Source organism: Canis aureus, chromosome 37 (genome assembly GCF_053574225.1).
Source record: "Canis aureus isolate CA01 chromosome 37, VMU_Caureus_v.1.0, whole genome shotgun sequence".
Classification (NCBI taxonomy): Eukaryota; Metazoa; Chordata; class Mammalia; order Carnivora; family Canidae; genus Canis; species Canis aureus.
The window spans coordinates 347580-360471 of NC_135647.1; the positions used below are offsets into that span (position 1 = coordinate 347580).

General features: G+C 50.3%; 1 protein-coding gene across 1 annotated transcript; it reads right to left on the reverse strand.

Moving 5' to 3' along the window:
• Positions 1-7509: 7509 nt before the first annotated feature.
• Positions 7510-8450, reverse strand: OR2H2 (olfactory receptor family 2 subfamily H member 2). Its single transcript, XM_077886126.1, is given in 5 exon segments — positions 7510-7591; positions 7593-7911; positions 7914-8034; positions 8036-8347; positions 8349-8450. Coding segments are annotated over 5 exon segments (936 nt in total).
• Between the last annotated feature and the right edge of the window lie 4442 nt (positions 8451-12892).

The window sequence follows — 12892 nt, forward strand, 5'->3', positions numbered from 1 at the left end:
TAAGAAGCAAGAACCTCAGGAAAATGGCTACTGCTGAGGATGGTGGAAGAGAGCCCTGAGTGCTTCCCTCTGCACTCTGAGATCTGAGCAGTTTGGCAGGAGGCTGCTGGCCAGGGGGGAAGGTATTGAATGGTCAATGAGGCCAAGGAGAATTGCTCTTACAATTCTTCGTGTCCTCTTAGAGAAGAGTTTCTTTGCAGCTCCACGTCTCTCTTTCCCTTCAGCCCCGGTTTTTTTTTTCTTTTTCTTAAGACGTTCTCATATTTTTGCAAAAGAGGTGAAGGGTTGAGTGGGTCCTGTCATTTCATCATCCTGTTTAGAAGCCATTTTCTGAAGTTCCATGAGAGCTCAGACCAAGGCTTGACAACCAGTACACTGTGATTATTCAGCTAGGGCCAACTGGGCTCAGTGTGAGTCACCCTCTGCCTGCAGTGGCACATTCTCACGGAAATGGGAAGGAGCCTGCAGAATAGGGAAATAGGGAAGCCTGCAACGAGGAAAATGAACACTTGGCTTCAGAAGGGCAGCAGGAGCTGCATACCAGCCCATGGTAGAACTCAAACACCAGAATTACCACCTCCTACTTTTTTTTTTTTTTTAAAGATTTTATTTATTTATTCATGATAGTCACAGATAGAGAGAGAGGCAGAGACACAGGCAGAGGGAGAAGCAGGCTCCATGCACTGGGAGCCCGATGTGGGATTTGATCCTGGGTCTCCAGGATCGCGCCCTGGGCCAAAGGCAGGCGCCAAACCGCTGCGCCACCCAGGGATCCCACCACCTCCTACTTTATTTGCACTTTAGGTGGGGTGTAAATAACAAACAGAATCAGAAGTGCTGCAGTGACCCAGGGCAAGCCAGACTTCCTGAGCAAGCAGAGTCGGGGAACAGCTGAATGATGGCTGGCAGAGGCCTCTGGGGACAGTGGTGAGACCACAGCCTTGCCTCCGTTCAGACAGCATTCGCCCAGGCAGGGTTTGGAGCCCACCGGGGTCTGGCCTCCCTGCCTGGTCACTCACACACAGCATGTGGGAGCACTCTGGGCTATGCTGCTTTTGTTATCGTTTCAACAAACAAGTTTTGATTGGGGATGCTGCTGGGTTGGGCATTCCTCTGGGCAGGGGGCTTCACAGATGCACATTCTTATTGTGGAAAAACAGAAGGAAGGTCCAGAGTACAGAAGCAAAGAGGTGGGAGAGAAACCAGCAGTGTTGGGCTTGGTGGTCCTCAGCTGTGAGGCTTGGGAAAGCCCTTGTAAGGAGGAAGGTGTCATATACTTTGGCAAGGAGACTGCAGCTCAAAGAGGGAGCCCTTGTCCAGGGTCACAGCACCAACAAGGAGTGGAGCCCACCGTCAAGCTGCATGTGTTGGGATTTACTGCTGTAGAACCCGTTACCCTAAACAGTGTTTTAAGACACTAGTCATATTTTATTCCTGGTTTCTGTGGGGCAGGAACTCACAGTGGATGGTGGGGAGACACTGGGAGGCTTGAAGGCTGGGGCCGGAGTCATTGGGAAGGTCTAAAGTTGGGCGATGGCTGTCAGATGAGACCTCAGTGGACTGTCAGGTGGAGCCCTCCCGTGGCCTTTCCACGTGGGCTGGGATTCCTTGTGACTCGGTGGCTGGGATCTAACCGGGTGTGTCCTGGGAGAGATGGGAGGGGAGAGCTTCAGCTAGGGTGACCCTGTGTCTTTTTTCCTGGCAAAGCCTTGGAAGTCCCGTGGCATCACTTCTGCCAAATCCCATTGGTCCAGGCAGTCACAAGGCCTTACAAGTCCAGGGGAAGAAACACAGACCCCTCCTCTTGGGATTAGCATCACAGTATAAAAAAACCACGTGGGATGGGACACATATGCTGTTGCAGCTGCCTCTGCACATCACCTGCTGCATCTGGTCTGCCTTCTCCAAAGCCAGGTTTATTGCCCCTCTCCATACCGCTTGTCTACACCCAAAGCTGACCACCCAGTCTTGCCTCATTGCTGCATTCAGACTCTTATTAGGCCTCTACTCCTGGACACTTCAGGGCTGGCAGCCCTACACTGTTTTTTTTTTTTTTTTTTTCTGCCAACCACAGACATTCCCACGGTCCTTTGTCATTTCAGGCCACTCTGGACTAATGTCTTTTGGTTTATTCACTCAGTCTTTTGGACCAGGGAATTTTGTTCCTTTGCATTTCATGGCCCATTAGCATAAGGGAAGTCAGAGCACAGGCTTCCCCCTCGCACTGCCAAACAGCAGTGATTTCAGAAGAAATCACTTTGCCAATATGTCATCCCCTTATATGGTACCCTGGAGCAAGGAAGGAAACGCTAGAGGCTGTCTCAGGAAAGGTAAGCCCTGGCATCGGCGGCTGCTGGGGTGGAACCTGCTGAGGCTTTGTGGACTGGGCACTGTGACAGCCCCCACAGCAGGCAGAGTGCCCCCTCCGTGTGTGTGGAGAGGGGTAGAGGAGAAGAAAGATGGTCAGTTTCCTCTACCCATCTCAAGTTCTCCAGCAGGACCATGTAGAATCACTAATGACTCACTGACAAGCAGAAGAGAGGTTCACAAGAGAAAGATGCATACACTTGGGAAACCAGGGATGAGTGACCCAAGAGGTGGGTTACAGGGGGGCTTACCATTGTAGGTCAACAAAGGGAAAGGGGCTTGGGCTTCAGTGTAGTTGAGGAGCGAGGTCAGGGGAGGTGTGGTACACGAGGGTTGCAGAGTAAGCTTGGTTATGCAGAATTCAGTCAATGACTTTACCATTGACAGAAGGTGTGAGGAGTCTTGGAGTTCAGGGAGGATGGCACCTTCACAGATGTGCATTTCCTCCTGCATGGCTGGACCTCAGTGGCCTTGGCTCAAAATAATCCATATGCCAACGATGCCTATTTTGGTGGCGTCCTCTGGTCCCCTCCAGGGGTAATTCTGCACAGACAAAACAGGAAGCCTGACTCCACCAGGGACGGGAGGGTACATGGGAGCTGGACCCTGTGCATTCACGTCTCCTGATGCAGTGAACCCCGCAGAAGGGAACTGATGCCCATTCCTGAATAGGCAGCTGAAACGCTGAGGTTCCCCAATGCCATCCCTTAAATGCTTCCAACTCAAGTGCTATACTAGGTGGGTAGATAAGTGCCCCTCCTCATGGGACCTAAATCTCACGGGCTTCAAGCATTTGTAAGGGACCCTTTTTCCAGTGTTACCCAATTCAGTAGCTGACTTGCATCCCTAACATCTCTGCCTTACTCCTTAATCAGAGCTTCCTATTGTCACACATAAGACAGCTTAGCTCTTTACACACGGTAATTTGGCAAATATTTCATATTAACTGCTCCCACTGCGGTGGCTCCAACCTCCAGGAGGAATCCTCTGGTTCCCACACACCCAAGCACTCATACACTTTGTGACCTCTTGATTGTTTTATGAACAGGAGCCATAGAGCTGGGAGGCCCGCAGGGGGGGTATTCAGCCCCACCACTCCTGGTGGCAGCAGCCCCAACAGGTGGAAGAGAGGGAGGGGACCTTATGGGGACTTGATGGAGCAGATGGATACCAGTCTCCTGTTCCAGCAGGAGAGAGGGAGCTTTCTCATCCCCCACCCCCAGAGCAGCTCCGGCAGTGAGAAGCCGGCAGACTTCTGATTCCCTGTCTACTGCGATGCATGGGTACTTCATAACAGCCTTCTTCTCTCACCCATTTGTCCTTAAAAAAGAAAAGTGTGCCTCTCCTGTGCTCCCTGGACTTGACCACCATTTTGCTGCACTGTGTGGGTCCCAGATTGCAATTCTTTTTTTATTCCTGAGTAAACCTACTTGTGCTGGTAAAATAACTGACAGTTCTTACTTTTAAGGCTAACAGCCTCAAACTCAGTTTCTTAAGCTGGAACGATGTCTCTGACCATCCTTCTCTTCCCTGGACACTTTGAGGGTTATAATTAAGTTTAGGATAGATTTTCTCCTGAAAGAATTACAGATCAATATCCCTGATGAACATGGATGCAAAAATTCTCAACAAGATACTAGCCAATAGGGTCCAACAACATATTAAGAAAATTATTCACCATGACCAAGTAGGATTTATCCCCGGGACACAAGGCTGGTTCAACACTCGTAAAACAATCAGTGTGATTCATCATACCAGCAAGAGAAAAACCAAGAACCATATGATCCTCTCATTAGATGCAGAGAAAGCATTTGACAAAATACAGCATCCATTCCTGGTCAAAACTCTTCAGAGTGTAGGGATCGAGGGAACATTCCTCGACATCTTAAAAGCCAGCTACGAAAAGCCCACAGCAAATCTCATTCTCAGTGGGGAAGCACTGGGAGCCTTTCCCCTAAGATCAGGAACAAGACAGGGATGTCCACTCTCACCACTGCTGTTCAACATAGTACTGGAAGTCCTAGCCTCAGCAATCAGGCAACAAAAAGACATTAAAGGCATTCAAATTGGCTGAGGAAAATTAACATGGCCGGAAACCACAAATGTTGGAGAGGATGTGGAGAAAAGGGAACCCTCTTGCGCTGTTGGTGGGAATGTGAACTGGTGCAGCCACTCTGGAAAACTGTGTGGAGGTTCCTCAAAGAGTTAAAAATAGACCTGCCCTACGACCCAGCAATTGCACTGTTGGGGATTTACCCCAAAGATTCAGATGCAATGAAACGCCGGGACACCTGCACCCCGATGTTTCTAGCAGCAATGTCCACGATAGCCAAACTGTGGAAGGAGCCTCGGTGTCCATCGAAAGATGAATGGATAAAGAAGATGTGGTCTATGTATACAATGGAATATTCCTCGGCCATTAGAAACGAGAAATACGCACCATTTGCTTCGATGTGGATGGAACTGGAGGGTATTATGCTGAGTGAAGTAAGTCAATCGGAGAAGGACAAACAGTGTATGTTCTCATTCATTTGGGGAATATAAATAATAGTGAAAGGGAATATAGGGGAAGGGAGAAGAAATGTGTGGGAAATATCAGAAAGGGAGACAGAACATAAAGACTCCTAACTCTGGGAAACGAACTGGGGGTGGTGGAAGGGGAGGAGGGAGGGGGGTGGGGTTGAGTGGGTGACGGGCACTGAGGGGGACACTTGACGGGATGAGCACTGGGTGTTATTCTGTATGTTGGTAAATTGAACACCAATAAAAAATTAATTTATTAAAAAAAGATTTTCTCCTGAAGCTTCTGGTAAATAACTTCACATGTAGAATTAATTCAGAACAGAACGCTAGTTCTAATGCCTGTGTTAAATCATTTATTCCTCAAATCAGACTCCTTCATGTAATTCTCCACTGACTGCATCTCCCGACTAGGGCTTCTGTGTTTATGGAGCTGAGGGGCAGGTGGAGGTTTCCAAGTACTCATGAGAGAAAGGGCAGAGGTGGTCATGAGATAAATCATGTAAGTGACTTGAAAGCTGGGATTAGAGTTCGCATGACGTGTAGGGATGAGATGAGGGTATTAACACCAGATGGGGGATCTACAGTAAGATCAGGACATAGTCTAATAGGAGGCTGAGGAGATACTGACATTACAGTACATGGATGACTGGAAAGATTGGGGTGAACACAGTCAATGTGCTGTTGTGAGCAGATGCAGGGACAATCTTCAGCCAAAGCCATTTGTGTTGGGACTAGAATAAAAGTAGGATTTTTCCTTTTTCATATTTCATCAGCACGTATCAGAGAGAATTTGGTGTTGTCATTGCCGTGAAAAAGCCGAGAGACAGCATCTGTGTGGTCAGGACCCCCGGAATGCTTTACACATGCTTTGGAGAGATTCGTTCATTCATTCATTCATTCATTCATTCATTCATTCATTCATTCATAGAATTAATTTGGTGCCAGTTTTTGGCACCATTTCGGTCCTTGCCTCCTGGGAGCCTGAAAACTAGTGGAGGATCAAAGCCAGGAGCACAGCCAGGAGCTAGAAGAAGACTTCTTCCAAGCAGTTGCTGTTTCTTGATCACGTGGGATTCTTTGGATGAAGTCTGATTCCCAGGAAGGACACCCTCACATGGACACTCAGATTCCATGTGTATTCCATGTGTGTTTCTAGATTGGGATGATTCCCTCAGAGTTTACTGAGAGGCTGAGACTTCTGATCTGGCGGCAGAAGCCTCTTTGAACCAGAAGACAGGGTGAGAGCACAGACCCTGAGGCAGCCTCCCGGGGACAAATCACTGACCCAAAGCTGCTGCTTCAACTTGGGTCTTACCTGGTGCATCTGGGAAAGAGGATCTGCTCCCTGGTGACAGGGATCCAATGAGTCCGCATGTGGTAAGCTCGTTCCATGGTCCCTGGAATGTCCTATGCCAGGCACGAACACTCGGTGACGGCGGTGTCCTCATTTCCATCTCTCTGAGTGGAGAGTGGGACTGATGATGACCTCCAAGGGGGTCTTAAGTCCCAGCCCCGAAGCCAGGCGCAGTGCCACCGTTCGACGGCAGAGGTCGCCAGAGCCCACCTGCTAGAGGCGCCCCTGGCTCTGAGGTCGACCTGGGGCTCCTGGGTGCGCAGAGGGGGTGCAAGCAACGAGGTGACCTTGGACTCTGTGGGGGAGGGGCCAAACAGACCAGTGGAGACTAGGGGAGGCAGGGGGGGTCGAGGTGACAGGGGAAGTAATAGGCAGAGATGACCCCATGAACGCCAGGGAAGGAATGGAGGGTCCCAGGTGACCAGTGGATGCTGCTGGAAGGAATGGAGGAGCCGAGGTGACCCTGTGCACAATAGAGGAAGGAATGGAAGGGCCGAGGTGATCCCTGGACGGCGGGGGGAGGGAATGGAGAGGCCGAGATGACCTGTGAGTTGGGGGCAGGGAGAAAGGCTGGATCTGAGGTGACCAGTGATGTGGAGCAGTGAAATGCAGGTCCCGAAGTCACCCATGGGGATCGGGTAGAGAGCAGAGATATAGTGGCACACAGGTGTCCTCTGATGTAGGAGGAGAGAAATGCAGGTGCCCAGGTGACCCTCGCCTCTTTCTCCCTTGGCTCCTCTGTTCCCAAGCTAAGGAGCTGGGACACTTGAAGACCATAAGAGAGCAGGCATGGCTTGGATCTTCGGTCTAAATTGCATTTCTTGGGCTGGTTTCAGAGCTGGCCTGACCTCAGCTGCCCTCCTGCTGTCCTTTGTGAGGATGAATGGATGGACAATGCAAAATATAAGTAAGTGGAAAAGCTGGGCAGAGAAGCAAATGATGTGGCAGGGATCAAAATGGGGGTGGAACCATGTTATGACAGATGATTTAGGCACATCATGGTGGAGGCAAAGACCATTAAAGACAAAATAGAGCAAAGAGGAAGTAATCTGATTTGTAGACTGCTTCACATGGAGATGTGCATCCCTCATCAGCCCAGGCTCCGTCGCGCAGGCAGGGCACACACAGAAATGCAGACGTACACACACACACACACAGAGCCACCGTCCGTGGGCGTGGGGGGATGGGTGAGGGCACAGGTGTGGGGAGCTTCTCTGACAGGAGCCTGACGACCGCTTCTGGACTGGAAAGCACACGGAGCGGGCTCAGCTCTCCCATGTATCCCTGTCTTTCCCCAGCGACCTTCTGACAGCCCTCTTTACCTCCTTGGTTTTCAGGGTGTAAATGAGGGTTCATTGCTGCAGTGCCCACGGCACAGAACAGACAGAAGAACTATGCCCCTTTCTGGGCATAGGCATTCTGGGGCTGGAGGTAGACAGCGACGGCTGATCTGTAGAAGAGGGTGACCACCACGAGAGGGGAGAAGCAGGTCCCACATGCTTTCCTCCACCGGTTGGCTGAGTTAATCCTCAGCACTGCCTGGGCAATGGCACAGTAAGAGACCAGGATGAGGCCGATGGGCATGAGCAGGATGAGGATGCTGGTGACAGCCATCTGGATCTGGTTGTAGGTGGTGTCCCCACCAGACAGTCTGATTAAGCTGGGACCTCACACACGAACTCATCCCCCTGCTGGTGGGGACACAAGGGCCGGTGGAGAGTGGGTGGTGTCTGGACCACCGACTCCAGCAGACTGATGGCCCAGGCCATGGACGCCAGCTGCCGGCACAGGCAACGGGGGCATGATGATGGTATAGTGCAGAGGCTGGCATATGGCCATGTAGAGGTCAAAGGCCATTATGTTCAGGTGGATGCACTCTGTGGTCCCCAGGAACAGAAAGATGAAGAGCTGAACAGAGCAGCCAAGGAAGCTGGTGGTCTTTGGGCTGCAGAGGTTGACCAGCAGCTGGGGGACGGAGCTTGTGGTGAAGCGCAGGTCCAAGAAGGACAGGTTGGAGAGGAAAAAGTACATCGAGGAGTGGAGCCTTGGGTCCCGCACAGACAGCAGGATGATGAGGGTGTTGCTCACCAGAGTGAGGAACAACACAACAGGAAGTGAGGACAACCACAAAAAGGATTCTCTCTAGCCCTGGGTGTTCAGAGAAGTCCAGAAGGAGGAAGCCCCCAGGGGAGTTCTGGTTGCCCATTTTCCTGCCCCAGCCTGGAAGGATGAGGGCAGTGTGTCCTGAGCTGTTGTCCCAAACCTCCCCTGGTACTGGTCAGCTCACCCCAGGTACATATCTCCTTTTCTGTCTCCACCGTGTCCTTTACCAGGCACTCCACCTCCACACTCTGCACCTCCTTCCCTTCATGTTCCTCCTGGGCAGTGCTGTCCAGCAGGCTTTGGGGGCAGCAGGACTTGCTGGGGGACAGGCGGTGCTGGACACGGGGGCCTCAGGCTGATGGGCTGAGCACAGCGGAGGCTACTGGAAAGCATGCAGTACTGAGCTGATTACTTCAGGACCACATGGTGGATGCGTCTGTGTTCTGAGTGCTGTTCCAAGTGTTGTATCGTCCCTATGCATTTGTTGGAAAAACCAGCAAAGTAACGTATTTTTATAATGGATTTTTAGGTTGTAGCTATCTCTGTAGAGTTGATCATTTCTCTATTTGTCAGATGAATTTTGGAGAGCTATTCATACTACATGTATTCTTTGTGCCTTTTTTTTTTTTTTTTTTTTTTGCAAGGGACCTGATTTGAGACAGAATGTTGTGTCTATGGAGAGGTTTTCCTTTATTTTTTTTAAGGTTTTATTTATTTATTCATCACACACACACACACACACACACACACACACAGAGGCAGAGACACAGGCAAAGGGAGAAGCAGGCACCATGCAGGGAGCCCAACGTGGAACTCGATCCCAGGTCTCCAGGATCATGCCCTGGGCTGAAGGCGGCACTAAACCGCTGAGCCACCTGCGCTGCCCAGAAAGGTTTTCCCTTTGTGTCTAAGGACCCCATTCACAGACCAGTATGGTTGCTCAAGTTGCTAAGCCAGTTGTCTGGCTAGGGGATCTGGTCCACATGCCCAGTCACGTCCTGGGAAGCTCACAGGCAGGAGGCAAGCATGGCCCCAAGCCCATTAAAATCATTGAGGGCTTCACAGGAACATTATTGAGGACCTCGAGCCTCCAAGGTCAGGAATACCAACATACTCAGTGAGGGGATAGGGTCTATAATAAGCTGAAGGGCCAGTTTGGGTGGATATATTGGGAAAGCTTCCTAGAGGAGGTGACTATATGTTTTCTATAAAAAAAGAGGAGCATTAGGCCTAAAAGGCCAAGCCATGGATGGGGCAGGAGGCTGAACCACTGGTGATTCTCTGGCCTTAGCCAATGACCCCTGGCCTCAAGACGGCTTGGCATGGGGGCAGCTGGCAGAAGTACCCTAGCGGCCTGCAGGGTAGCCTGAGCATCTCCTAACACGTGTTCCCATCCTGTTGCATCTCCATCCTGTTAGAGATTTCTGCTGCTGTATCTTCCCTGGTTTGTTTTCATATTTTAAATATTTGTCATATTTGTATACATTTACAAAAGTGTGAGTAGATGGGGATCCCTGGGTGGCGCAGCGGTTTGGCGCCTGCCTTTGGCCCAGGGCGCGATCCTGGAGACCCGGGATCGAATCCCACGTCGGGCTCCCGGTGCATGGAGCCTGCTTCTCCCTCTGCCTGTGTCTCTGCCTCTCTCTCTCTCACTGTGTGCCTATCATGAATAAATAAAAATTAAAAAAAAAAGTGTGAGTAGAGCATATCTCTACAGTTTAATGAGTAAGACAGTCAACCCTGGGCATGACCACCAATAATTGAGTGAATGTTTCAAGTGTCTAGAAGCTCCGTGTGCCCACACCCCAGATGGAATCACCATGCTGAATTTCTAATAGACTATTCCTTTGTTTTCCTTTGGAGAGAGAGTTTACATAGACCCTTTGAAAATGTATAATTTAGTGCTTTTTATTTTTTATTATTATTATTTTTTAGTGCTTTTTAGTATAGTCACTACCGTGCAACCAACACCATCAGCCTCCAGAACATCTCATTGCCCTAAAACAAAACATCACGCCAAGGAGCAGGGTCCTCTCCTTTACTTCCCTTGTGATATCCAGTTCTTGTGACCTAAACTGAAGCCAGCTGTTTGTGTTACTCCTCAACTATCATCCTAATCAATTTGTTTGCATTCTGAGTTTCACATTCTCCTGACTCTCCCCTCCCTCCTTCCTGAGCCTCTGTAAGTGGTCTCCCCTTCCAGACCCCTCACCTGTTCTCCCTTGTCTCTGTCTTCTCTGCTTTCTTTAATTTACCCTGACCCTGTCATTCAGGGGTTTCTGCATTTACTCCTTTCTTGGGCCCCAGGAGTGCCAGCCAGCAGTGTGCTGGGAGCCAGGGCATGGGTTGGGGGGTCCACGCACAGGAGATTATGATGATGCAGAGCTACTTGCTGGGGCTATTGGTAGCTGCCACCTGTGGACTGTTTCCCATGGCCTCTCATATACCCAATCACCAGGATCTCACAGCAACCCTGCACACAAGGTGCTCTTATTCCAAATGCATCAAGAAGTAAACAGTTTTAGAGGTTGAGAAACTTGGCGAAGGTCAACCTGCCAGTAGATGTGAGGCCCAGAGTGTAGACCCAGTTTATCCTCCACTCTGGTGCTCCTCTCTCGGGGGCCAGGTAGCAATGGATGTCTCCTAGGAGAAGAACAGACTTTCTACTTACCCAGAGTCAGAATAAAACCCCCTCTGCCACCAGTGATGACAAAACTCTTCACTGGTGCCTCCATGTGGACATTAGGAGGAAGACTTGCCAAAGAGCAGTAGGTATCCTGGAATGGCTGTTGGGTCACCGGTCTTATGAAGGATTGTTAGTGCCAACCACCAGGCACGTTCCGAGGCACACATCCATCGGATGTGCTGGAGCGAGCTCATACGAGCTCTTGACTGGTAACTTTTGGGGACTTTGTGAGAGAGGATTATGCCGTTGGCAGCTGGGACCAGCCATGGCGGGAGTACGCCATGGAAATTGGTCAGCCCATCAGGCAGGGTCTGTGTCTCCCCCAAACAAGCTGGTTGCCAAACAGTTACCAGTTCATCTCTGGTTGCCCACAGAGCTGCTCTGGGTGCCCTCTCCTCTGATACAAAGAATCTGAAGCAGAGAAAGATGACATCCCTTGCCTCAGACAATACAGTCAGTGAGCACGAGAGTTGATATTTGAACCTAGGTGGGCTGGCTGCAGAGGCTGTGTGCCAACCTCAGCCCACCATGTCCCTGCAGGGAAGGTGAGGCCCCAGAGGTCAGAGTGTTGTGCGCAAGATTACGTATCTGAGAAACCACCAAAAAGCCGACACCGATGCAAACACACGAGGGTTTATTAACAAGCTCGAGCTTGGGTCCAAGTGTACCCGACACAGCGGAGCAGGGACTTGGACCCCAAGGTGGGTTTCAGCTTAGTTTTATGGGCTGGTCTAGGGGACCTCCAGAAGGGGTGGAGGAATTTCTCAAGTTCTGTTTACATTCTGATATGGGGCTTTCAAGGGCATTGAGCTCTGTTCTCATTCTAATAGGGGGCTTTCTATGGCGTTAAGCTGAAAGCTGTTTTTTTCCCCTGTAACTGAAGTAAGGTAAAGTTCTGCTCTTATTCACAGGGGCCTGGGATGGCTGTACTTGTGCTAACGCTGAACTTAAAATGGAATGGCCTTAATTTTCTTGGCCTCCACATTTTCCCCTCTCAGAGGAACCTAAGGAAGGACCCAATCATGGGTCCAGGTTGCTCTCAGAGTGAGCCAGGGGGAATGATTAAACCAGGATTCGAACCAATCTTGTTGCTGTTCTCGCTCCCATTTACATCCCAGCAAAGAAGCAACATCCTGTTTAAGGCAGCACATAACCACCACCCCCCCTTGTTGTAAGAAGACTAAGTCTAATCCCCTTTTATTTTGAAGGACAACCTCAGACTAGGGAGGTGGGAAATAAGTGAGAACGGCGCAGTCTTAGCTTTAGGGGATTGTCCTTGTCTGGTTGGCTTTTCCATTCTGGAACAAAGTCCTTGAGAACAGCGTGTGGATCAGCTGGCTGGACAGACGTGGGTGTAGTGGGCCCAGGGAGTAATCCCGTCGGCCTTGAGAGTGGTGGGAGTGGTCAGGATCACGATGTACGGTCCCTTCCAGCGAGGTTGAAGTGTCTGGTGTTGGTATCTCCACACATACACCCAGTCACCCGGCCGATATCGATGGGGGTCCGGGGGTGGCCCAGTCTCGTAGAGGGCCCTCAGCTTAGGCCACACCTGTTCTTGGGTTCGTTTTAACATTTGGAGGGAGAAAAGAAGTTGGTGATCATCAAATTCAGCAAGCACTTCAGGTTTTAAATTGGGGATAATAGGTGGAGGAAGACCGAACATGATTTCATAGTAGGTAAGTCCCATCTTATATGGGGAGTTCCTCACCCTATATAGGGCGAAGGGGAGGGGAGTCACCCAGTCTCCGCCAGTCTCCAGGGCTAATTTAGTAAGGTCTCCTTTAATGTTCTGTTCATCCTCTCTACCTGTCCTGAGCTTTGGGGCCTATATGCACAATGTAATTTCCAATCTTCCCCAA